We start from the raw sequence: 27,819 nt of genomic DNA, 5'->3' as shown, positions 1-27,819 counted from the left end.
CACAATAGTCACAAATAATGTAAAATACCTTGGTATGACTCTAAGTAAAAGATCTGTTTGACAAAAAGTCTCTGAAGAAGAAAATTGAAGATCTCAGAAGATGGAAAAATCTCCCATGCTCGTGGATCGGCAGGATTAATATAGTAAAAATGGCCATCTTGCCAAAAGCAATCTACAGATTCAATGCAATCCCCATCAAAATTCCAACTCAATTCTTCACAGACTTAGAAAGAGCAATCTTCAGATTCCTCTGGAACTAACAAAAAACCCAGGATAGCCAAAACTATTCTCAACAATAAAGGAACCTCTGGTGGAATCACCATCCCGGAACTTAACCTGTACTACAGAGCAATTATGATAAAAACTGCATGGTATTGGTACAGTGACAGGCAAGCAGATCAATGGAATAGAACTGAAGACCCAGAAATGAACCCACAAACCTATGGCCACTTGATCTTTAACAAAGGAGCTAAAACCATCCAGTGGAAAAAAGACAGCATTTTCAACAAATGATGCTGGCTCAACAGGCAGTTAGCATGTAGAAGAAGGCTAATTGATCCATTCTTATCTCCTTGTACAAAGCTCAAGTCCAAGTGGATCAAGGACCTCCACATCAAACCAGATACACTGAAACTAATAGAAAAGAAAGAGGGGAAGAGCCTCATGCACATAGGCATAGGGGAAAATTTCCTGAACAGAACACCAATAGCTTATGCTTAAAGATCAAGAATTGACAAATGGGACCTCATAAAGTTGCAAAGCTTCTGTAAGGCAAAAGACACTGTCAATAGGACAAAACGGCAACCAACAGATTGGGAAAAGATCTTTACCAACCCTATATCTGATAGAGGGCTAATATCCAATATATACAAAGAACTCAAGAAGATGGACTCCAGAGATCAAATAACCCTATTAAAAAATGGGGTACAGAGCTAAACAAAGAATTCTCAACTGACGAATATCAAATGGTTGAGAAGCACCTAAAGAAATGTTCAACATCCTTAGTCATCAGGGAAATGCAAATCAAAACAACACTGAGGTTCCACCTCACACCAGTCAGGACAGCTAGGATAAAAAACTCCGGTGACAGCGGATGCTGGAGAGGTTGTGGAGAAAGAGGAACACTCCTTCATTGTTGGTAGAATTGGAAGCTAGTACAACCACTCTGGAAATCAGTTTGGCTGTTCCTCTGGAAATTGGACAACTACCAGAGGACCCAGCTATACTACTCGTGGGCATATACCCAGAAGATGCTCCAACATGTAATAAGGACACGATGCTCCACTATGTTCATAGCAGCCTTATTTATAATAGTCAGAAACTGGAAACAACCCAGATGTCCCTCAACAGAGGAATGGATACAGAAAATGTGGTACATCTATACAATGGAGTACTACTCAGCTATTAAAAACAATGAATTTATGAAATTCTTAGGGAAATGGATGGATCTGGAGAATATCATCCTGAATGAGGTAACCCAATCACAAAAGAACATACAAGATATGCACTCACTGATAAGTGGTTATTAGCCCAGAACATTAGAATACACAAACTACAAGAAACTCAAGAAGAAGGAAGTATCCACCAAAGTGTGGATGCTTCATTCCTTCTTAAAAGGGGGAACAAAATACCCATGGAAGGAGTTGTAGAGACTAACTATGGAGCAGAGACTAAAGGAAGGACAATTCAGAGACTGCTCCACCTGGGAATCCTTCCCATATTCAATCATCAAATCTAGACACTACTGTGGATGCCTACAAGTGCTGGATGACAGGATCCTGATTTAGCTGTCTCCTGAGAAGCTGTGACAGTACCGGACAGAAGTAGAGGCTCACAGCCATCCATTGGACTGAGCACAGGGTCCCCAATGAATGAGCTAGAGAAAGGACCCAAGGAGCTGAAGAGTTTGCAGCCCCTTAGGAGGAACAATAATATGAACTAACTAGTACCCTCAGAGCTCCTAGAGACTAAAACTCCAACCAAAGAGTACACATGGTCCGACTAATGGCTCCAGCAGCATATGTATAGTAGAGGATGGCCAAGCTGGTCATTAATGGGAGGAGAGGACCTTAGCCCTGTTCTATGCCCCAGTGTAGGGGGATGCCAGGGCCAGTAAGCAGGAGGGGGTGGGATGGTGAGTAGGGGGAGGGGGGAAGGAAAAGGGGATTGTTTTAGTTTTTGGTTTATTTTATTTTATTTTTTTTCTTATTTTGTTTTCTTTTGGAGGGGGACCTGGGAAAGGAGATACTATAAATAAGAAAACATCTAATATTAAAAAAAAAAAAAAAAAAAAAAAAAAAAAAAAAAAAAAAAAAAAGACAGTTTTCTCCTGTTTGCCTTCAGAAAGAGATGTAAAACTCTCGGCTTCTCCAGTGTCATGCCTCCCTGAAGGGTGCCATGCTCCCACCTTGATAATAATGGACTGAACCTCTGAACCTGTAAGATAGCAGCAATTAAATGTTGTCCTTTGTAAGTGTTGTCTTGGTCCTGGTGTCTCCTCATAGGGATAGAAACCCTAACTAAGACAGACATCTTGTGGGCCTGGCCATGGTACCCCACAGGGGTGTGTAGGAGCAGGCAGCATACAGAATTCTGAAGCTTAGGAACAGATCTTAGCCTTTCTGGTTATATGGCCAGGACTAGATGTCAACCTTCTTCAGCCTTAGCTTTTCATGTTTTTGACAATAACTTCTGAAGACGAGATTAAACTGAATTATATATATAAAAGCATATTATAAATTAACCTTACTCAGCAAAAAAGTCAGTACTCTGAAAAACAATTGCTGCTTTAGAAGTAACCCTGCCATCAAAAGGCACACGCCAAAATCTGCTTTTAGAACAAAAGCCCAGCTACTGGTTCAATTTACCAAACTTTGTTATCTACCAGATTAAATTTTCTACAAAAAATATAAAATCCAAGTTAGTCCAAAATACTTTTAGCATCCTATATTTTAACTATCCCAAATAAACTTGGGACAAGTAATAAAACTACTTATTCTTTGTCTGACTTAAGACAACCTCCATCCCTTACAAATAAGCTAGACTGCCTTGCACCTAATACATGGAGACCTAAGAGACTAAGTGGAATAGCATTCTTACCCGGTGAAAAAATTAGGTATGGCTGAAGTTTTAATTTCAATTAACATACAGCTAAATATCAAACCGAAGATCTTATCCATAGCTTAGAGTGTCTGGACAGTCCACCTTCTAGTGATCATGCCTGGTGTGAGCTGTTCCTACTGGGTACAGGTGGATGTGTTATTTGCTGGTAACCAATTGGTATTAGTGACTGGAGGTCTCTTTTAGGACTTGGCTGCACAGTGTTATGGTTTTTATCTAATTGACACAGCCCTTCTATAGACTGCTCTTACTGACTTTGATGAACAAGCTGTCAACCCTGACAAGGAAAAAAGGTTCTCAGGAAACCAGCCAGAAGGTAAGCCAACCTTTCTAACAATCTTCTGAGCCTACTAGTGGATCTTTCCCCAGTTAATTTTTATAAAACTCTGGCCGTGGCTAACTGACACCAAGATGGCTTGAGGCAGAAGATCCAGTTTCGTGGTGCCTGCACCTCAGAACCCATATGAAAATAAAAGTTCATGGTGTTTTGTTAAGACAGAATATATACTTTTAACTTAATTTATTAAAATTAATCAGTAACTTAATTTATTAGTATGAGTGTTTTGCCTGCATATACATTCATGCACTCCATGTATAGTTCAGAAGCTAGAAACGGGTGTCAAGTTCCCTGGGACTGTAGTTACAGACGGCATGAGCTACCATGTGGGGACCAGTGCTATTAACTGCTGAGCCATCTCTCCAGTTACAAAATAGGATATTTTTATGTAGCACAGGCTGGCCTTGAACTCTATTTACTTACTTCAGTTTTATAGTGCTAGGATCATAGGAATGTGCCACTATGACTGGCCTAAATATACTGTTTGAAGCTGCTCAGTTGTGAAAATCAACAAGAGACATACAATATATCGTTTACCTAAGACAGTCCTTCCCACTGTGAACATAGTAGTTTACAAAGATGAAGGAGAAGGGCGGTGTCTCCATGCTTATAGCACTGGCTGCACAAACCTGAGAACTTGAGTTTCAATCCCTAGCACTCACATGGGTCTGGTGGCCTAACTATAATCCCAGCTTTCAGAAGGCAGATAGGAACCCTAGGGTAAGCTTGCTAGCTAGACTAACTGAATCTGAGTTCAGTGAAAAAGACCCTGACTCAATAAGTGACAGAGAAGGATGCTGACATCATTCACTGACTTCACATGCAGATTTATCTTATAGGCACCCATACATGTATGAACATGAACATACACTACATACATCACACAAACAAAACAAAACAAAACAAAACACAGGACAACCTCCAATACTGGTGCATACACCTATAATCACATCCTCTGGGAGAGTAAGGCATGTATATTTTGAGTTTTTGAGGCCAGTCTAGGCTACACAGTCAGTTCTAATCACTATGAGCAATACAAGACCTTGTCTACAGAGTTAAACTTTTAGTTTTACTAAACTAGAGGAAAAAAAAGGGGGGTAACAACTGAATATAACATTATTTCCACCTCTCATGCCCTTTTCTTTAAATCCAAACCCTGAGTTCAATAGTGGTAAGATGTCAGTAGCAGCTTCCAAGCTAGACTAACTGAACTCATTTCATTCAATTAACACTGAAATGTTTTTTTATTCCTCATTACTTAAGAAGCAATACCCCCAAATGCAAAATCCCTTGACTTGCCACGAATCACATACAACTCTGAACCTATGAACTTAAAAGACTGAAATCCCCACTATCCTAGCTTGAGCTCCACAGCATCCCTTCTGTTGCAGCAGCCTCCATCCCCACAAGCACAGCTCTGGTCTAAGGTCAGTACTGTGCTTCTGCATCAAAAGCTTTGGTCGTTGCCAACTCAGAAAGTTGCACATGTCCCTTACTTACATCTGGAAGTCTGTAAAGCTTCATTGTTCTCTGTAAGGTCATGTTTCTACTCAGGTGAGAAAATTTCACTTCCACCAGTTTCCTGGGGTTTAGGGATCGGTGCCAATACCTGGAAGACAACCAAGGTTTCACTTTGTCTTAGCTGTTCCAGAAGCATCTCCTTAATATGTATGCTGTACCTGGCACAGTGACGGGTACTGATCCCCCCATGTATTAATTTGTTTGAAGGTTAAAAAACAAAACAAAACTGACTCATAAAATTGACTTGTGCCGGGCAGTGGTGGTGCACGCCTTTAATCCCAGCACTTGGGAGGCAGAGGCAGGTGGATTTCTGGTCTACAGAGTGAATTCCAGAACAGCCAGGGCTATACAGAGAAACCCTGTCTCAACCCCCCCCCCCAAAAAAAAATTGACTTGTATTGCTAGTTATGGCCCTTTGGAATTTGTGGCCTTTCATCTCTTCCCCTAAAGAAGAATATAGTATTTTTAATATTTTACATTTTACTTAATAAAAGAGGTATGCAAATTCTTAATGAGTCTCATGATTTTTGTGAAGTGAACCAGTAAGTTTAAGATCGTGAAAATTTTCCTGAAAAAAAAACAAAAACAAAAACAAAAAACAGTATGTTATAGGATACTCACTGAAGAAAATAATTCTGAAGAAGTCCTTGAATTTATATAACTCTAGTTTTAATATATAATACATTATTTGTACTGAAGTATACCTGTGATGTCCATTTTTCTGTTTATTTAGTAATGTAATAATTTAGTAAGTTACAGCAATTTTATACTTTTGTACTATATTTATTCCAAGGTTAGTTCTACTTGAATCAAGAGAAACTACAGAAGGAGGTAATTTTTTGATGTCTTAAAAGCAGGTTAGTCGAAGAACAGTCTAACTATATTCCCCCTGGAGTAACTTTGAAAGCCTGGCTAGTTATAAAGTCATATAAAACAGCTCAAGCCTTCCTTCTTAGCTAACAGACACATCTGCACTTCTGAACTCATACGATATTGTAAGGTTCCCACAAAACTTCAGACCAGCGGCAAAACAGCAGAAAACAGAGTTTAGATGCTGACAGAAAACAGCAAGACACATTCCAAGACTGCAATGCTATAGATTTCTCCATGCAGAGATGGTCTCATTGTTCAGTGAAATAGAAATGGAAACAAATTTACCCAGCATTATTGAGTTGTTTACTTTTAAAACATGATACACTGAATATTGGACTCAATGGTTCTAGTTTTGTCTCCTCAGCTCCTAACAAAGTACTATCCCCAGTAAGTCCAAATTCCTGTGGATTATATCGGAGAAGAGCAATGTATCTAGCAAGATGGTAGTAAGGCGCCCCGCCCCCCGTGACTCCACACCTGATGTCTGTGTGAAGCTATTACCTGCAAGTGGCCACAGGCTTAGGAAGAACCACACCCGCAGTATACACAGCCTGAAAGATGCCTTCCAGGTTCACTCTTCTGGTGATTTCACGAATCAACACTGGGGCTACCCGTTTTGATCTCAGTTTCTTATGGACACAAAGAAAGTTGATTTCTACCATCCTCTTCAAACTTGAAAAACAGATGAGACAATCAGCTCACATTTAAAAAAAGCAAGGAAACACTCTCATAAAGTTCCAAAGAATAAGACCATGAAAGACATCCTGTAACATGATATTAAAGAAAAATACTGCATTGTGCAGGCACTTCACAAGCTCAGACCGGACACCATTTTCTATATCCATTGCCAAAATGATTGACTCTAGGCCAGGGAGGCTTGGCCTCCAAGATCTCATCAAAATTTAAAACTTTGATCTATGGTCTAATTTGGATGTTGGATCAGATATGCCTAAAAAAGACTATATTTTCCCTGCAACATATATAAATGCAGGGGGGAAAAACACAACTAAACACATTTCCCCACACCCCCAGAACCCAGGCTAGTGTAGAAATGGCAAGGTATTGTGCCAGAACATAAGATTTCCCCAAAACCCAAGAAGGGTCATGAACAGATAGAGCTGACACTTTTCCAAGCTACCATAAGCCTCTCAGGGCTTCAAAGCTCAGTCCTGACTTCAGGTATGCATGTATTTTATTTAAATCACAGTGTTCTAAGAGCACATGTTCTTATCAGTCAGCTAGGCAGCTCACTATGGTAAACAGACAAATGAGCTATCAGACCTCTTCTCATCTGGTTATCTGACTTTCAGGATTAGCAATCCAAAACCAAAATGTAACACACTCATTATGTGGAGTTTGTAATTTCCTCTAAAATTGCTAATTTTTATAGAAATACTTATTGATGGCTTTGTTTATTCTATACATAATATATACATACATACATACATATATGTATATGTACAAGATTGAAAGAAAGTGAAAGAAAAATAAGAAAAAGAGACAGGGAGGAAGGATGGGTAGGAAAGTGGAGGATAGACAGACTGCACTGTTCTCTCATCTCTTGTCCAACTGTTAAAGAGTTTTTAAGTTTACAGCATCAATGTACAAAGCACTCCTAAACAGCTCTTCTGAGCAATCTTACTACCAGTAGCCATACTGAGCTATCTATCATTCACTGACTGACTTTGATGCCAGAAACCCAAAACCTCAAGCACACTAGGCAGCCACTGTACAACTGAGCTACATCTCCTGTCCTTTGGATTCCTGAGTCAGAATTCTACTACATAGCACAAGCCAACAACACCAAAGGGCAATATCTAGAATCTTCCTCAAGAGCTTGCCACAATGTTTTCTCTGAGACAGGATGGAACACTGAACTAGAGCTTGCTGATTTGGGTAATTTGGACACTCCACATCCTCTTGTTTGTGCTTCTCTAACTCCAGGATTATAAGTGTGCATCATAACACCTGGCTTTTGATAGGAGTGCTGCGGATCCAAAGTCATGCTTACATAGCGTGCACTTTTTACTAAGATCTGTCAACTAGCTCTGGACTGTATAAATTTTAAAAACCTGGTTTAATTATAATTTGGAGGACAAACTGTGCAGAGGCTTTAGCACATACCTGTCATAAATTCGGATGTTTGCTGGGATGGCACTTATGAAACCTACTAACTTTTTATTTGAAGACACGCGGACTCCACAGTGCCACTGCAGAAGCCATCCTGGGGGACGCAGAGCCCTGAGGTAGAGAATAGAAACACACTAGTTAGTATCTAAGATCACAGGAACAAAACAAGAATCCATCAATGACCCATGACCAGCCAGGCATACCACAGAAGAAACTCGGGTGAATAGTCAAAGCGGAACATATTGTCATCATCTTCCACGTAATTCTCATTCAGCAATGTATATAACTCCTTCAGCTAAAAGACAAAGCAAATATCCCATTGAAGGCGCTCTGCACCTTAGACACAATGTGTTTGAATGTAGATGTTGAATTAAAGTCTTACCACTTCAGCATTACTCAAGTCTAAAGTGTCCCACATAAAACCTTGTGGCAGAGAATATGGTTCCTGGCGGATATTGTCTTTGTCTGGTTCAATTGCACCATGAGAGGTTATGACTTCATCTGGAGAAATAGAGAAAAAAAGAGGGTATTAAATTTCACAGGAGTCTGTTAATCCCAAGTAGTTAGCAACAGAAGTGAATGAATACTTTCAGATATAGGACACTTGAGCTCAGAATAATCCAATTAATAATAGTAATATTAATAGCAGCTGTATTAGTACATGTTTTATTATATAACAATGGTATTAATTAAATAACACTATTAGTAATCATATATAGTAATAATTAACCATCATTATGGATTCCCTTGGAATGTTATCTTCTCAGTTAAAGCAAAGGAGGAAGTTATGTCACCTGATGACATTATAAAAATGATTTCTCAGCCTCAGCCCTAGGTTACAGTACACTGTCACACTGTAAGTGATACAGGCTTGATACAACAGCCTTACAAATGGCCTCTTCCTTTTTTATTACATTTTCACAAATTGAGGGTTGTAGAAGACATAGTGATACCTGACCCCTCCCAGAAGCAAAACCTAAAACAGATTTCTAAACTGACTACTTCTGCGCACCTTTACTGCTTGCTAAGTAGTCTGTACTATAGTCCATCTTTAGTAACTTCTACATTCCCTACTCTTTTTAGGGGTGGAGCTGTGTCCTGTTTATGCCAGACTGGCCTTGAACTTGAACAAGTAGCCCACAATGATCTTCAGCTTCTGATCCTCCTGTCTCTACTTCTTGAGTGCTAGGATTACAGACATGTACTACATCTGACTGATGAGGTACTGAGAATCAAACCCAAGGCTTTTTTATAGTAAGTGAGCACTCTATAAACTAAGCTACTGATCCAGCCCTCAATTTCCCTTTTCCAATTCATTCTCTACATTAAATGTTGTTACTGGAATAAAATACAGGTGTTTCTCTGTGGTTCTAGCCTGCTTTAGTACCGTCTCCTATCCTCTACATTCCTTATGCCAGTATTGTAGCATTTGACGTCTGGTCATCAAGGTATCAGTCCTTGGGGATTTCTCAGCAAGGTATCAGTCCTTGGGAATTTCTCAGAAGCTCATAAGTCATTTTTCCCAGCATTTTTCAACAACTAAAGCTTTTTCCTAAGAAAGATATCTAAGCTGCCTTGCCTGGCCACCTACTATGTCCCTTCTACTTCTGTCCACTTCCCATCAGCATTTCTTGACCTGTGCCCCATGCTGTGTCTGGCATTTTCCATCTGCTGAGTAATGATCCTCAGGGTCTAGTCCATCTGTCACAGAATCCTTCTATGAGAAGTGTATAACCTGCATCAGCTCCTCAGATATCCTCAGGGAAGTCCACGTGGCCCAACTCTTGGCCATTCCCTGACAGTGTCCCCATAAAGACTCTTTTAAGGCTTGGCTCTTACAAGATGAACCCATACAGGCAACTGGGAACAGCTGAGTATGTTTGGCCTAGGCTGTACAACCCTCAGAAAGATGGGACTACAGATGCCTCTATACATGTGCATCTATCAGTCCTTCCTTTCCCTAACAAGGTTCTATCACCAGATATGGCCTCTGATTAAACCAAGGTGCACCAAGAGCTCCAGCATTTCAAGAACCTTGCAAAGAATTAGGGCAAGGAGAAAAGCAATCCCTCCCAAAAGGAGGCCTGAGGTTAAGTTTCTTCTTCTCTAGAGAGTGGGAAGCATCTGAATGATCCACACTCAGCTATACCTAGTTCATCAAAATCAATAAAGCTCAGTCCCTCAGCCAATACTCATTTAACTCAGTGTCATTAAAGACTTTGTAAACGTATTCTAAAGAATAGTCCTTCATTAGCAGACACACTTGAAAGACAAAAAGCTTATTTTCCCCTCTAGAGCAAAGGATGAATCCAGGGCTTCCCACACTCTAAGCCAGTGCTTTACGCTGAGGTATGCTCCCAGCCCTGTTTTTCTTTCTTCCTCCCCTACTTAGAGTCTTACTCTTTTCAAGCTGTTGGGATAGTTATGTGTGAGAAAAGATTGGGAAGCATACAACTGATACTTCAATGCTCAGAAAAACATTACTCCTTGAGTTACAATGACAAAATGGATTATCTGTATATTATTGGGCCGCTTCAGAGTCTTAGGTGACAAATGACCCTTGCTATGCTATTTGGAACCTAAATCACCAAAACCTAAGTAGGCGCAGTTCTAAGTCAAAGTAGGATATTCATACTGTCATGTCACTGAACACTTCCATGACAACTGTGTATCACCTATGCATAAGAAGAGAAAAATCATTATGTCTATAGCAAGTTAACTGGGCGAAGTCTTAAGTGGGATTTGATGGAGCAGGCCTGGTCCTAGGAACCCTATAGACCCTGTTATAATCCTTTATATGAACAGAACCCACAAGAGACTTTACTTTCAAAGAGGACCCTAACTCCCATATGTGACTGATAAGTCACTACAGTGTGTTCAGAATCCTGATAAGAAGTATGCAATTATCCATTTAGTGAGCTATTATAGGAAAGTTCTTTTCTGAATCCTTTAGAACACCCAAGGCATGGAAAAACCTAAAAACTAATGTAGTGGGGGTCAGGGGGCAGTGTTAGAGCAATGGCTCAGTGGTTAAGCGCACTCATTGCTCTAGCAGAGGACCCAAGTTTGGTTCTCTGCATATATACCTGCATGCCACAAGAGGGCATCAGATCACCTTATAGGATGGTTCTGAGTCACCACATGGTTGCTGGGAACTGAACTCAGATCTCTGGAAGAGTTGGCAGTACTCTTAACAGCTTGAGCCATCTCTCCAGCCCCCTCAAAATTATTTTTAACTACAATTTCAGGGAATCCATTGACTTCTGGCCTCTGTGGACACCAAACGTATTGGTTCACATATATTCACACAAGCAAAACAATCATTTGCATCCAATGAAAATACAAAAATTGGGCAGGTGAGATGGCTCAATGGGGAAGAGCATTGATTGCTCTTCCGAAGGTCCAGAGTTTGGATCCCAGCAACCACGTGGTGGCTCACAACCACCCGTAATGAGATCTGACGTCCTCTTCTGGTGGATCTGAAGTCAGCTGCAGTGAATTAGGCAGGAGAGAGCAGGGCCAGCAGAGGTCCTGAGTTCAATTCCCAGCAGCCACACACATGGTCATCTGTATAGCTACAGTGTACTCATACACATAAAGTAAATAAAAATAAAACCTTTAAAAAAAAAAAGAAAATACAAAAATCTTAAAAATATAACATATAGGAAAAAAAAAACTTAATGAAGCTCAGAAGCAAAGAATAAGAATGAAGAGAAAGCTGGGCAGTGGTGGTGCACACCTTTAATCTCAGCACTTGGGAGGCAGAGGCAGGTGGATTTCTGAGTTCAAGGCCAGCCTGGTCTACAGAGTGAGTTCTAGGACAGCCAGGGCTACACAAAGAAACCCTGTCTCAAAAAAACGAAACAACAAACAAAAAAAAGAATGAAGAGAAAAAAACTCATTTCTCTTCTGTGCAGTATATGTATGCTATATATTATATATCATGTAGAGCATATTTTTTACTATACAATGTATTATATATTATATTACATGCATTCACACAGGAGTGTTTAATAAGAAATTATAATATATATAATATACATTTCAAATATGGGAAAATTGGATAATGTAACAGCAATTAGGCTATAATCAATGATTATGAAAACCATGTCCCTACCTAATATATATATACTTTAAGCAGACGGATACTAGCTTTTGTGTTAATTTTGTGTGACACAAGACTGAAGTCTCTTCTCCCTGACTTGTGGAAACATGAGCTTACTCAATTTGGGCACTGGCTGTGTGTCCCAGAACTGGTATCTGCGTTTTGTGGCCTCATCAATGTTCCTGGCTGGGCCTTGGCATGCAGACAGCAGCTCCATTGCTCTCTGGATGTCCTGTAGCTTCTGAATCGGGATGGTGGGATTCTAGAAGAACAGACAGAGAGACACACAACATAAGGAAGCTTCCACTGCCTTTGAACACAGGGCAACTGTGTGTATTGGCCTCAAACACTGCCCCACCTCCTGGAAGCCTGCTCAAGGCTAGCTGTGAGTATACTGAGAGGAAACAGCGGCACTGCTGCAGGTTACCAGTGGGCTGCGGTTTCAACGGGAGCTCTGGCTAAGTAAACAGAAGCACCCTCTGTTTCTGGGTCCCGCCCATCTGTGCTGGTCCCACTGTTCCTTTGGGAAAAGAAGGCAAAGAGTGACATGCAGGGCATGCATTACTGTCACACAGCATCCAGGCAGCCAGGAGCCTCGGTTGTGCTGTTAGCGTTAATGCTCTGCGGCAGCAATGGAGGGGCAGAGGAAACAAGTTCTAGAACAGAAACTAGACAGACAAGAGATGATTAGAAGGGAAGGAAGGGAAGAGAAGAAAGAGAGCCTTAGGGCTATGGTGGGAAGGAAATGGTTAAGAAGAAACCACTAAACCCTGCTGCTGCTCCCTCCTGGACCACACCCAGCCTTTCTCACACTGGAGGAACCCTGAGACAGAAGGCAGAAGAGGAGCTTTTCTGCAAATCCTGATCCTTGGCACCCACTGCTGGTTCTCCCAACACAAGTGTGGAAATCTAGCCTCACTTATAAGTAAAACAGATTCTTATTGATAAAGTGGGCAATATTTTTAAATTGCAAAAAGTCCCTTCTCAAAGCCAGTATTTGCTTTTTTCCTCGCAGATTCCCCATGTATTGAAATTCTACAAGTATAATAAATAATACACAGAAACTGAGACTACATTCAAAATAGACACTACACATGGTACTGGATATAGAAATCAGTGGCTTTTTTTCCCCAACACAATAAGTGAGTTTAAGGATTTTGATACTGCTCAAATAATTCCTTCCATTGTGATTTAGAAGTGGTTAGAAGAAACCTCAGAGCCCTTATGTTTTGCTGTGTATCAGTACTCTGAATATGAAGCAAAGGGACCATGAACCCACCATGGTAAGGCAGCAACTTTGGACTTCTGCTCAATTCTGAGTTTGAAATCTGCGCTCTAGATAAGTGTATTACAACCTGGGAAGCGTCTCCATTTGAAGTGCAGAAGAACATGGGCTGGCTATCCTATGTTTGTTTAGGTTACTGACACTCTCTAGTAGAGAACTGCAGCAGGCCAACAGTGCACTATCTCCACTTAGCAGCCATCGACACAGCTCTATTGCCACAGGGTCTAGAAGTTGTTTACCTTACATTAATCATGACAAAAACCCATAAAGCCATATCTTAATGACATATACAAATTAAAGATAACACTTTCCCTTTCTAAGCACTGCATTTCTTTCTCTTCTCTTCCTCTTTCTCTTCTCTCATTTTTGGAAGTGGTACTAGGAATTAAACCTAGAGCCACATACACGTTAGAAACCCAGTGCTCTACCACTGAGCTATATTCTCAGACTTTTAAGAATTAAGTGGAGTGTCTCTGCATTGCTCAGGCTGATCTTGAATTCTGAGATCCTCCTGTATTGGCCTCTCCTGTAGGAGTTGTTACAGGCATGAACCACAGCACTTGGCTTTGCATTTTTTTTCAGCCACTTTGTTCGTTTCACTGAATACTTAACTGTCATGTAATTCTCTTATAACAAAACAGTTTGTATCTATAGACATTTTTAGCTCATATATGAAAACTGTTTCAATTCCAGTTGTTCTTTTGGCCTGCTGATTTCATATCCATAATCTCATGTGAAGTGTTTAGCTTTAACTTAATTTTTAAAAAAAAAAAAAAAAAATCTTGGGCCTGTTTCACTCTCCAATACTTTACTTAGCTGATAAATAGCCTCTTGAACTTCTAGCACAGTCTACTATGAGATCTATAATAGGAGCCAAGCTTTATAACACAGTTCAGTAACAATGCTTGAAGATACATTTAACTGTGGTTTAAAAATAGTAGAATCCAGGCCTAAAAAAAATATACCTGGTTATAGAGCCTAGTTTGTTACAGTAATTTTTCTTTTCTGATAGTTGAGTGAAATCTTCCAAGACACATTAAAAGCACATTCCTTTGCAGTAATCATGAAGCAGTATCTTGGTACTGAAGGAGCAAATGATATCCCAGCTCCAGGAAGACCCTAGAGTAAATGGTTTATAGTGTTACCTACTCAGTATCACCAGGCTGGGCTACAAGTAATAGCCACCTGTGACACATTTATATCTTAATGCTCATTATTTAAATGCTTTCTGAAAATAGTTACAAATAAGTATAATTTTCAAACCTATGTCAAATTAAGGAAATTCAGGTTTTGTTTTTTGTTTTTTTTTGTAACTTTGTGATTATTTCTGAGGTGCTGGGGATTAAATGCAAACCTTGCACATCATGCCTGGCAAATGCTCAGCCTTAGGATTAATTTTTTTTCCTTTTTTGAGACAAGGCCTCCCTATGTAGCTCAGGCTGACCTTGAACTCACATTCATCCTGCCTACGCCTCCTGGGTGCTGGGTGGGATTATAGGCGGGCGCCACCACGCTCACCTTATGATACATTCTTAAATCTATCCATTCACCTTCCATAGTATCACCACCTGGGGAGAAAGGCGAGAATGTGCATTAGCTCCTAGTTAACTGCCCACTACTACATTCTTACCGAAGTGGCAGGAATTCCTTCTTGTTATAGCTGCTTCCTAAAGAATACTAAATACCAACTATATCCTGTGCCCATTATTTTCTAAACTGAAGACCTTAGGAAAAATTTATCCAGGTCTTCTGCCACTAAAAAGTCTCTAAGAAGAGTTCAGGTTATGGGTCAGGCAGGCAGAGTGCTTGCCTGGCATGCATAAGGCCCTGGGTTCAATCCCTAGCACCACCTATACCAATCTGTTAAGAATCCGGACAAATATAATTTTACTTTAATCCCTGAGTATTGACCAGATTATTCTCTAAATGTAGTCCACTGTAATAGTATGACATTACCTACAGCTGTCATAAATTTATGGGAGGAGGGTGCCCCAGTTTTAAAAAAAAAATACAATGGACAAAAGCCCTCATTAAAACACTGTTGGCTAGCTTCTAATTAACAAAACAAAACCAAACAAACAAAAACCCCCTTTCTACTATATATGCTAACAGTAGTTCCTCCCACTCAGTTAGCTGGAGTTTCTTATCAGTGTCCAGAGTGGAAAGGAAGTGCTTAGAATCCCTGAGGGTAAAGGGATGGGTAAAGCCAACAGCATGGTAGAAGCAAAGAGCTGCCCACACTGCAGGTAAGTGATGCATTTATCTGCTGAAGCAACACCAAGAAATGAGAAAAATATTTGCAAGCTGATGGCGATTTCCCAATTTATCTTGGAAGTTATGTCTAGTGGAACACTGATCACGTGAGACCCAGAGGGAAGCTGGGGAGGAAGGCTTGACTCTGTTCTCTCCCTCAGTCACTCGGGGCTAAACTGGGACAAGTAATTATCCTTCTCAGAGATGCTGGTTCTTTCATATAAAGCAGGTACCACCAAGGACAAAACTACCCACAGACTGACTTATATGACATAATATAAACTTCATACGAAAAAAAATCTGAAATTCACAAAATTTGCAGGTATTGCCTTCTGCAGAGTACACTGCACTTTAGAAAACAAATCAACCTTCATTAAGAACAATCTCATTTTAACTTCATGACAGCCTTATAGACTGGGGGAAGGAAATGGGTTTTCCAGGATAAGGAAGTCAGCTCAAAGAGATGCAGTCCACTGTGAGTAATGGAGCCAGGGCCAAGAGCCAGGTCCCAGGGCTACCCTGACCAGAAAGATGCTCTTGAAGCTATAGCCCTCAAAGTCATCTTTTTTGTTATGTTTCCATCTCAGTTCCTTTGGCTCTGGTTTCCTGCACTACCAGGCCTGTGTTGTCCTGTGGTAGAAAGGAGGGATCTCCATGAATAGGGGTGACAGCCAACTGTATCACCAGACCCATGTACAGCACAACTAGCCCTCTGTTCAGCAGGCTGCCTGCCAGCATGGGACCACAAGGACAACTAGTTTGGCTTAAAATAGGGGTATCCTAAGGGAGAAGAACATGAGGTGTTCCCCACCCTTGGCAATGGCATGAGGGATGACCACTGCAGACCAGGCTGATCCAAAGTCAACAGAAGACTTACCCATGGCCGCTCCTGCTGAAATCTGCTGCCAGATGGCGTTGTGCTATGCAGGTAATTAGACAGACACCCAGAAAAATCAAAATGTGAATATCTTCTGAACCAAAAGTAATCACAGGTTACATGTAACTTCAAAACAGCAAAAACAAAACAACAGAACAACAACAACAACAAACCAACTTCCTACCAGGCTCCCAGAGACTTTATGACTATGATCTACATACTACTACAAAGAGAAGGAGAAATGAGGTCATGCACGCACGCACGCACGCACGCACGCACGCACGCACGCACGCACGCACGCACGCACACCCAGTATGTACCTCTTGGTTATGTGGGTGCCACAGTGAGCTTCAGGGAGGCTGTAAACACCCTTCAGTTACTCCTGCCATTCAACACACAGTCAAAGAAAACACTAGCTACACATCCACCCCACCCAGACCCATCTCTTCTGCATTGGAAAAAACAGCTTTGGCAAGGAAACAGGCTCTCACTTTAGAAGACTGCTGAATCTTAATCTCCTGGGAGTCAGATGCAGAGTCGGACTTGGTACCCCCAGAATTTGGCTTCTCCTTTTTTCTCTTCTGTTTCTTCTTTTTCTTTTTTGCTCCCAAATCCCCTCCAGGGCTTCTGTAGGAAATTCAAGGAAGGTGAGAACATCATTACATAAAACTGAGCTGCATAAACACCATTACTTAGAAAAACACATGTAATCTGCACAGTGAAAGAAAACTATGCTAGGATGTGTGGCTATGACTGTCGGGGGAGCTACACAGAAGGGAACACTGGTTTTTCCTGTCACATGACAGGTGCCCAGGTGTCTTCTAAACATAAAAAACTAGATATAAGCCACATTTATAACTGAAGCCAAAGAACACTCAGTTACTCCTTCTCTACTCCTCACTCTTTACTCAGCCCCTAGAGATAGACCTAGGGCTAGAGAGATGGTCCTGAGGTTAAACACACTGGCTGCTGCTGCTGCAGAGAAACTGGGTCTGGTTCCAGTCAGCTACATGGCACTCAGAACTGCCTGTAACTCCAGTTCCAGAGGTCCAATGACCTCTTCTGGCTATTCATCTTTCTTCATTTATTTGGCTTTGCACATACCAGACCAGCACTCGACTTGCTAGTGATTTATGTCACTAGCCCATCAAAATACTTATCCTGAAGCAACAGAAACAAAAGAAACTGATTTTCTACATGAGGAAACTTCTTTTGATTAAATTTTTTTTACCTCAACCAATAAAAATCCTCTAAGGTTTGCTGTCTTAGTAGGTAAAGGTACCTGACAGACTGAGTTCAAACCCTGGGGCCCAAAGGGTAGAAGACGGAAATGTATCCCTCAAGTTGTCCTGACCTCCACAAGCGCATTAATGAATGTGTGTATGTGCTCACGCACACATACACACACGCACAGATGCAAAATATAATGAAGTTTCAAAAAATACTCCTAAGCATCAAAAACATTATTGGGTAAGATCTTTTTGTTTGAAACCCTTTCCATTGCTATGTTCTGGAAAAGAAAAAAAAGAATACAAAAGAGAGCCACAGGATTAAAAATTAAGCCTCGGGCTTATTCTACAAATTTCTTAGAAGGTAAATTAAAATTTAACATCAGAGATTAGCATTACATTTTTGCCTATGTAGGGAAAGTAATGAAAAAAAACTGGTTCTGCTCCACTGTTGTAAATCAATCTGTCCCTCTTATTTTCTTTCCTGACATATATCTAATTAGCATATATACTGTAGTCTTCCACTAAGACTCAGATCTCATTAATGTATACTCAAGGCCTTTTAATACTTTCTCTCAAAAACAATAGGTTTTCTGGTTATTTGCTTAAAAAGGTGTCTTCCTAATCATATTTTCATTTTCATAACATTTTCTAACAAAAATACAGTCGGAAACATAAAATTATGAAACCTGCTCTAGTCTATCCTTGCACTTCCAGTGTTTTCTAGGATTCTAAGCTACCTCACTGCTCACAAGCTGCAGGTACTCTACCATGGAGACTGGCCAGGTTTTGCTAAGGCACTCCTATACAAGAAAGGGGGCTGGTGCACGAGTGTTTCAGCATATCTATCTCCCTACTTTCAGGCTGGCTTGTCCACAGGTAGTAGCAATGCTAGGTCAAATACCAGGCTTTGAGTGTGGGTAAGTAATGAGGACTAAAGTAACATATATATAATCCTCTAAAGAATGTACTCATTTCCATTCTCACGAGCAGGAAAAATATCCTCCACCATCAGTAGCAATGTACTTGTATCATTTTTTTCTCATCTAAAATAATCTGATAGATGGAGCTGAGGAAAACTCACGATAGACTTCATTTACTTAAACATTTAATCAAGACGTGGGTAGATATTTTTCCTGTTGGTTATGTCGTTTCAAGAATTGTGCCTCTATATCCCCTTTCTATTAGCAATTACTAAAAATAATTTATAGGCATCACTTATGAAAAAGCATTGACACCTATCCATTTATACTCTGAACACATCTTCTTATTTTTCTTAAGTATGTGTGGTGTATATAAACGTGTATGCATGTATACATGTACATATGTGCACAATGTCAGGCCAAAGCTAATATTGGATATCTTCCCTGATTGCTTTCTTCTTGGCTTATTGAGGCAGGGTCTCTCCCTGACTAGCGTTCGTTCATTTTCTCTAGTCTAGGTAGTCTGCTTTCTCAGGGGATCCCCTAGTCAGCCTCCAAAGTGTTGGAACTACAGCTGATGTCCATACCTGCTTGGTTTTTATGTAGGTTCTGGAGTAACCTCATACTTCTATGACAAGTACTTTATCCATTGGGCCATCTCTCCAGGGACACTTAATCTTATTTAAGCCTAGAGCCAGACTTTGTATCAACTAGCGTCTATCAGTTCTTTAGATCATAAATGCTTTACTCAGTTTGTTTAAAATTTCACTTGATGGTACTTTTTTTAGAAAGTATTATGTAATCTAAAGTATAAATGCTTTTCCCCGTGGGTTGCTTTTAAATTTTGCTTACACACTGTGTCAAAATGACACAAATATTCTATGTTTTCATCCTGTCTTTTCTATGGCTTGAGATATCTGCTTTCTAACCCATTTGGGACCAAATGTACATGTGTGAAATACTGAGCCTTCAACATTCCAAAATACAGAGGGAGCTAAGGCAAGAGGAAAGCAAGTTGGAGACTTGCCTGAGCTGCAGCCCAAGTTCAAGGCCAACACGGGCAAGTCAGTGAGAACCCATATCATAAGAAGAAAATACACAATTTATCTCAATGTACAACACGGGTCTAGCATACACATAGCCATGGATTTAAAATCTAGTGCTCCAAGCAGGGGAAATTATAAACGTAAGAGGCCCTCATATAACAGAACATCTTAGTCAGGGACCAAACTGTCGCATGCAAAGGCTAGTAACAGAGGGAAAAAGAATCTGACATCACTCCTTACTAGACACTCATTCACACCTTCCACATGGACCTCCTCAGTGAGGTCCATGTGCCCCAAATGCTGCAGAAGCTGTGAGTACATTTAGATCAAGTACACAATTCTTTGGGACCACCTTTCATGGAGAACTGGAGCCTGTTTTTCCTTCCTTTGAATCTATGTGGCCTCTGACTTGCTCTGACACGCTCTGTCTACAGTGAAAGTGATACTATGTGACTTTTAGGTCATAGACGACCATACACCTCTACTTTTATACCATTTTCATAAACCTGGCTCCCTTAAGAACCTGCCATAATGGTGAGGCCAATGTGGACTCTTGGTTGAGTTGGAAACTGAGCTCCTGGCTCAGATCCAACATTAATTACCAGTCATGTAAGTGAATCACATAAATCCAGCTCAGGAAGCTCCAAAGTTAGACTCTAACTGTAACTCTATAGTAGTTACTTTTGTGGTGCTGTGACCAAAACAATGTAAGGGACAACATAAGGGAGTAAATATTTGGTTGGGCTCATGGTTTCAGAGGGTTCAATTCATTGCTGTTTGGCACCTGCAAGTCAGCAGAACAACATGGTGATGAAAATGTCTGGAGAACATTATAATGGTCCACCAGGATACACAGAAAGGAGAAAATAGGAAGGGGCCAGGCCAAGATATTACCCACAAGAATACCCCCAGTCCACAAAACCAACTCCCTCCAACCAAGTTCCAACCCCTACCTTTCAGCACATCCAATACAGGACCATCTATGAAACAGTCAAAGGCTCAACCATTAGGTCAGAGCCTTAAGTATACTTTACTTTCCTACTTTGTTTTCTTTCCTTCCCCTTTGTTTTAAAGATAAGATCTCAGTATCTAGGCTGGGGTTAACCTCAAATTTGCTATATATCCCAGGCTGGCTTTCCAGCTTGTGCCTTACTAACAGAGCTATATACTCTCTATTCTGACTTTTCATGCCAAATAGCCCTGTGTCCTGGAGCCAAGGTCTGGGTAAATTAGAGGCTGAAGAGCTCTGCCTTTGTACAGTATGGAGAGATAGACATCTTCACTGGCTTAACCAAAAGAACTATGAGGTTGTCCATTACTACTTCATTCCCCCATGCACCCTAAAACAAATCCCTAGTCTTTATGCCCAACAACAAAGTTACAGAGGGATTCCTTCTTTTATTGATTATCCATGTGTTAAGTACATTATATTTTAAATGGATAATTCATTCTTCAATAAGTCAAAAAATACAAAAACATAGGCAGCTGTAGGTTCACATTTCCCTGTTCCTAAACCTAAAATAGAAAGCAGTGATTATTGCTGAAGATCCATTAAAGCCTTGTCAAGTGGTACCCTAGCGGCCTAAAAATAGTAATGCATTCCCACCCCAAAATTAGCAGTTTATTTTCATTGGTAGAATCAAACTGTACAATCACCATGTTTATATTTAAAATCATCTGGCAACTAAGGGTGCCCATAAATATCTGACTGGCAACTGGGTAGAAACAAGTTTATCACAGCCAGGTACTGGAGCTAGAAGCATGGGTGGATACACCTTGTTTGGGGAATTCTGATTAGGAGCATCCTCCTGGATGTGTTCAAGCTGACACTTTATGAAGTTGACAGTGCTATGCTGATTTGGAGTCTCACCAGGTGCCTGTGTGTATGCATGGAATTTAAGAAATCAATTCATACTGGCATCCTGAAGGTCTCTAATATCTCTCACTAGAAGATGCAGTAACAAATACCTTCTGAATGAGTGACTGATATATTATTCTGGCTCTTGAGGTAGCTCTAGTTATGTATTGCCAGAAAGCAAAATACCTCTGAAAAGCAACAATTTTCCCTACCTTTGTGGTAAAGATTACTGAACCTAATCCAAATGTTCTCTAAACTTTTACTTATACCATGTTCAGCACTGTGTTGGGTTCATAGGGAGGCTGAAGTCAAATGGTAGCACCTCTCTTCTGCCAGAACCCTGTTCTGGAAACCACTAGCTCTCCTTTAATCCCAGCACTCAGGAGGCAGAATCTGGTGGATCTGAGTTCGAGGCCAGCCTGGTCTTCACAGTGAGTTCCAGGACAGCCAGGGCTACACAGAGAAACTTCAAACAAACAGACAAATCCCAAACACCACCAACAAACAACAACCACAACATCCCAGAATGCCAGTTCAAACAGATTCCTAAAGTACTTTCTTACAGCAGGATAGTGGATGAGCAGCTATGACTGGTGTGCATGCTTGAACTACATGAAATTATCTTCAGTGTACAACCCAGAAACATTAAAAGCACCAGATTATTTCACCAAAATTCTTTAAATAACATTATAGCACCTACAGTAAATTACCTCAGAATTTTACTAAATTCTGAGTTAATTACTACTACTGTATTAAGAAACTATATTGCTGAATTATTATTATTATTATTATTATTATTATTTTGGGTTTTTTGAGACAGAGTTTCTCTGTGTAGCCCTAGTTGCCCTGGAACTCACTCTGTAGACCAGACTGGCCTCGAACTCACAAATCCGCCTGCCTCTGCCTCCCAAGTGCTGGGATTAAAGGTGTGTGCCACCACCATGTGGTTATTATTATTATTTTTAAAAAGGACAAGGTCTCCATTGTACAGCACTGGCTGGCCAAAACCTCATGATGTGGACCAAACTGGCCTCAGCTTACAGAGACACATCTGTCTTGGTTATCACACTTATCCTGAGTGCTGAGATTTAAAGGAATGTGCCACCATGCCCAGCTTAAAATTATACTTTTAAATTTTGGTATAATGAAAAATATATAATAAAGAATATAACTTCAACTTTTATTAGGCCTAGTTTATAAATTCTGCCGTCTCTTGCTAATCTGAAAACAAGAAATTGGCAAGGAACTACAAAAATTGGCACCAAATACATTATCTATTCTTCCAAATTTGCACAAATATTTCAACCTTCCCAACCCTTTAAATGAGGATAAGTTACTTTTCCATTTCTCAGAAGCCTTAAAGAAACTAGGATGGGAGTAGGAGATGTTATTGGCACATCCTCATAATACTAGGACAACCACAATAAAAAGAAAATACAGAGAAGGGCTTGAAATGGTATGACATATCTATAAAGCCAGCAATCAGGAAGATAAGGCAGAAAAATTTTGAATTTGAGGCCAACCTGCTCCTCAAAATATGATTACTGCAATGACAGTATGTAGACATTGAAAGATAGTTCAGCATGCAAAAGCTCCTGTAGAGGACCCATCCTGACTGGGTAGCTCACAGCCTCTGTAAGTCCAGTTCCAGGTATTATAACATCCCCTTCTGGCCTCCATGGGTACCTGCATGTATGCAGTGTACCTAAAGACAGGCAGGCACACACATATATCAGTAATAGTAATTACTGATAATGCAAAGATAAACCCAACTACAGAGAATTCAAAACAATAAAGCTAGTTTGGGATTTGTAAGTTTCTCAGAAGTGATTTATTTATCTGTGTGAGTGTGTGCCCACAAGTTCATGACTGTGCACTCGTGTGTAAACAAGCAGGGGCCAAGAGAGGGCGTCAGATTCCTTATCATTCTCTACCCATTCCTCTCAGGCCAGGGTCTCTCCTTGTCCCTGGGGCACAGACTTTCTATCTACTCTAAGCTATAAACCAGCAAAGCCCCAAATCATCCTGTTTCTGCTTCCCTTAGGACCTGTGGTTAAAGGTGTACATGGTACACCCGGATTTTTATGTGGCTGCTTAGCAGCAGGCACTCTTAACCACAGAGCCATCTCTCTAGCATCTCCTCAGAACTTTCAACAATAATTTCTAATGTAATTCAGGAATTATACTCTCAGGTTTCTAATAAATAAAAATAAGAACATATCTATACATGTGAACATTCATAGCAACCTTATGCATAACAGCTCTTAAATGGAAACAATCCAAATGCCTATTAACTGATGAATGGACACAGAAAATGTAGAATATCCATATAAAGATTACTATTCAAAATTTTAAAAATGTACCACTTATACATAAGCAGGATGCATTCAGTGTAAGAGGTTGGTGTTGTAAAGCCCACATATTATACGGTTCAATTTTTATAAAGTATCAACCAGACCAAAGAAAGTCAAGATAGATTTGTGGTTGTCAGGAGCTGAGCAAAAGGAAGGTAGGATGTTTATTATCAATTGTCACCTTGACACAGTATAGAATCAAAGAGACAAGCCTCTAAGCCATTCTATGAAGGATTATGTAAATTGGGCATATGAGGTGGGAAAGCCCTCTGTGACCTGGGGTCCTAGAGAGCATAAGAAGGCAAAGCAAACTGTGCAACAGCATGCAAGTTTCTTCTAACTGATGCAGTATGTGCAGCCTCCACCTTCCTCACTACAACAGACTATATTCTCACAAACTTTAAAAAGAAACACTCTCTGACTTCTGTTAAGTATTTTGTCATAAGGAAAAAAGTGACTAGTAGAGAACATTTAGTTAGGGAATGGACTGCTTAGAGATGTGGGTTTCATTCTGGGATGATGAAAATCATTTCTAAAATGGGACTGTGGTAATGGCTGTACAACTCTGTGGATGTTATAAAAGCCACTAAATTACATAGTATATAAATTATATGTCAATAAAACTTGTTAAAAATACTAACTAGTGACCTACTATGCCTGGAGTAGACAGATGAGAGAGGCCTGAACAGACCCAGAACCAACACAGAACCGTAAGAGTAGCTTAACTGGAATCTGCTTCCCACAGAAATCCACAGGCTCTGAAAGAACATTGATGGTAGAAAGAGATGTCACAAGCCTAAGTAGGAATGGTGCTGAGCAGGAACCTGGACAGTAGGAGAAAAGAAAAGTTTTTCAAAAAAAGCTTCCACTTGGAATTCAGTGAAGCCTGATTCAGACTCCTGTTTAAGCCAGATCACCACATCCTGAAATTCAACTGTGGAAATCATGTTGCCTCTTTATAAAACCTTATCCAACTTTAAGAGTTCCATGCCCTTCTTCCCTGAGATTATGCATGAGAGATCCAAACAAGTTTTGAATTTTGCTATTTTGAGATGGAAATGTGGGGTAGGGATGGGATTCTGGGCCTTGTTCAAACATGTCACTGGGAACCAGTTCACTCCATCTCTGCCACGGAAAGGTCAAATATTGAACTTGCTGTAACAGCAAATTGTCAGAGTCCATGAAATCTATAGGCAGAACTTACTAGAAGAGCTTCAGACTAGAGCTTCAGAAATATTTCAGTGTGTTCTGGAGAATGCCCACAAAAAGCCCACCCTGCTTCTCTCTGAGTCCAGCTAGCTCCCAGCCCCTGGCAGTCAGATATGACCACTGACTGAGTTCTAGTCAAAGGAGCACCAGTGGAAATGATGTCTGCCTTTTCTTGTTGGCCACTATATGTGCATGTTCTTTCTTTCCCAGGGCTGAGGAGATATAGATATAGGATTAGAAAACAGCAGAGCCACACATTGGGTGGTGTGTGTGTGTGTGCGCGCGCGCGTGCGTATAGAGAGAATCTCCCCATGGTATCAGGGCCTATCACAGTTGCTCAAACAATTAACAATTAATGTAGAAGCAGGAGGATCAGCAGGCTAGCCTTGAACTTGAACATAGCAAGTTCAAGGCTAGCCTGAGCTGTATGATATACAAGACCCTATCTCAAACAAAAACAAGAGAAAACAGAGACTTAAATATACAAACTGTAAGGGAAAGGGTAGTAACTTTGGCAATATCAAAATTATTTCATAAAAAATTATCATAAATAAAAATTTAAATATATGAGGCAAAATACAACATGAAAAAGTATTAGTAGCCAGAGTATGTATGAAGCTGTTTTTCCCCACCACAGTTTATGTCTAGCTTCACACAGAAGGCAAAATAATATTCTGGAAGAGACTGTAGGCATTATCTGAGACTGGGTTTGAACACTGATTCCTAACTTCACAAGTGTATTGAGTAGAATATTTAACTTCTCTGTGTCTCAGTTTACACATCTGCAAAAGGATGACATTTTCAATAAACAGTATTTGGAAAATCCTAAGGCTCAAGTGAATTAATGCATAGAACTTAGTTGCAGGACAGAAGTCACTCAGCATAAGGTTAACTATCACTGTGACGGTCCTGCTTTTATTCATGTAGCACAATGTTAGCTCAAACTGTACTGTTAGTGGCTGTGCCAGCTTACCAAAGATATGTGAGGATTGTCTTTGTATGTGACAAAGATTGTATGTGAGATCTGCACCTTAGATCTGTTCTTGAGTTACTCCCTCCAACTAGAACACAAAACCCTTAAATACAATTTCCCATTTTATTTACAGCACCTAAAATAGTATCTAGCATACAAAAGATCCTCAGTAAGTATTTTCTGGATGAATGAAAAATCAATTTTAAAAATCATTAAGAAAAAGACAAAAGTCAGACAGAATCATGGGCTAAGGGTATGAATAAGCACTTCATCAAGAACAAACCCTGGCAGCTAATACTCTTGAAAAGAATGCTCTACTTGGTCCACTGATCTGGCAAGTATTTTAAAGTTTAGGAACATCTGAAGTATGCCACAAAAAGACAATCCTCATGTACCTTTGGTAAGCTGGCACAGCCACTAACAAGAAAAAGCTGGCATGGCAACTGTCATTGTCACCATCACCACCAGCAGCATCAACAGTTATCACCAACATCACACATTATATGTCATAACCATCATAATCATCACCATCACTACTATCATCAACTTTAAAGTAATTTGTAAAATGTAACTATTACCAATATCACACATCTTTACTCCAACCAAAATTATTATTACCATCAGCTTTATTACCATCATAGAATATGACCATTACCTACATCATCAGCATCATTATTATAACCCCCAGCAACACAACCCCACCTCACTATCTGCAACTATCACCACTACTACCATCAATTTTTCCACTACCATTATATCAACAACAGCCACCTGTCACTGTTACCTCAGCTAACAATTTATAGTACATAATGCACAGTAGACACTGTACTAAGCACCTTAGATCTATTCTTGTAAACTATTATAACAACACATATTTCCACTTGATAGGAAGGAAACTGAAATATGGGGCCATTAAGTAACTCATTGCAAGTAACATGTTTAGTAATAACAAAGCTAGCATTCGAATCTAGCCAGTCTCCACCCAGAATCCACCCCCTTACTATACTGTATTGCTCATTGCAAGTAACATGTTTAGTAATAACAACGCCAGCATTCAAATCTAGCCAGTCTCCACCTAGAATCCACCCCCTTACTATAATGTATTGCTCCTTATTTGTGCATTTCTATTGACCATCTCTTAAGATATTTATTGCTGACTTTGGATCTTCGTCACAATCCCATTCATGATGTTTGAATACCTTTTTATGAATCTGTATCTTTGATCAGGTTACTATAAATCTTCAGCACTCATGTGTGTACTTGAGCCCTGGTACCCTCTTCGGATAACAAATAGAAGAAAAAGCAGAAAACCCAAGGTTCTAGATCAGCTTAGACAAATAGTAAAGGTAGCCGCCATATCACAATGCTCTGGTGATGAGAAAGAACTGAAACCCAGCTAGGCAAGTTGGATAAGGATGAAACAAATAATCTGCTGTCCTGGCTACTAATATGCACTCATCCCAAGTTAGGGACATCCCATGCAAGTTGTCTCATGGCTCCCAAGTTCAGTAATGGATTTTACTTGCAGGAACTTCAGGTTCCTCAAGAAGTCATGTGGGTTTATTTTTTGTCAGTGGATCACCTGTTCAATTCTAGTATTAATTTCTTCATCCTGTTCTCCTAGGTGACCCACAATCTACTGCAGGAAGCCAACCTCGCTGCTGTTCTCATTGGGCTAGTTAGATGATGGCCTCATTGACAGTGAGATTTTAGACACTGTGGAGTT

At 40.2% G+C, this 27,819-nt stretch overlaps 1 protein-coding gene across 4 annotated transcripts in view; it reads right to left on the bottom strand.

The window, feature by feature from the left end:
* Positions 1 to 27,819, bottom strand: part of Nmt2 (N-myristoyltransferase 2) — a 47,051-nt gene that overhangs the window by 11,249 nt on the left and 7,983 nt on the right. The window contains exons 2-10 of one of the 4 annotated variants that reach the window (XM_031358220.1): positions 16,993 to 17,128; positions 16,502 to 16,544; positions 14,827 to 14,939; positions 12,204 to 12,348; positions 8,364 to 8,482; positions 8,185 to 8,276; positions 7,976 to 8,092; positions 6,353 to 6,523; positions 4,958 to 5,066 (exon numbers count right to left, since the gene is read on the bottom strand). In XM_031358220.1, the coding sequence (XP_031214080.1) occupies positions 4,958 to 5,066; positions 6,353 to 6,523; positions 7,976 to 8,092; positions 8,185 to 8,276; positions 8,364 to 8,482; positions 12,204 to 12,348; positions 14,827 to 14,939; positions 16,502 to 16,544; positions 16,993 to 17,128 (1,045 nt within the window). The remainder of the gene's footprint in view (positions 1 to 4,957; positions 5,067 to 6,352; positions 6,524 to 7,975; positions 8,093 to 8,184; positions 8,277 to 8,363; positions 8,483 to 12,203; positions 12,349 to 14,826; positions 14,940 to 16,501; positions 16,545 to 16,992; positions 17,129 to 27,819) is intronic. The other 3 variants (XM_031358221.1, XM_031358223.1, XM_031358222.1) reach the window with 3 other exon arrangements.

The sequence above is a fragment of the Mastomys coucha genome, unplaced genomic scaffold, assembly GCF_008632895.1.
Source record: "Mastomys coucha isolate ucsf_1 unplaced genomic scaffold, UCSF_Mcou_1 pScaffold7, whole genome shotgun sequence".
Lineage (NCBI taxonomy): Eukaryota > Metazoa > Chordata > Mammalia > Rodentia > Muridae > Mastomys > Mastomys coucha.
This window is presented reverse-complemented; position numbering and strand designations above follow the sequence as displayed.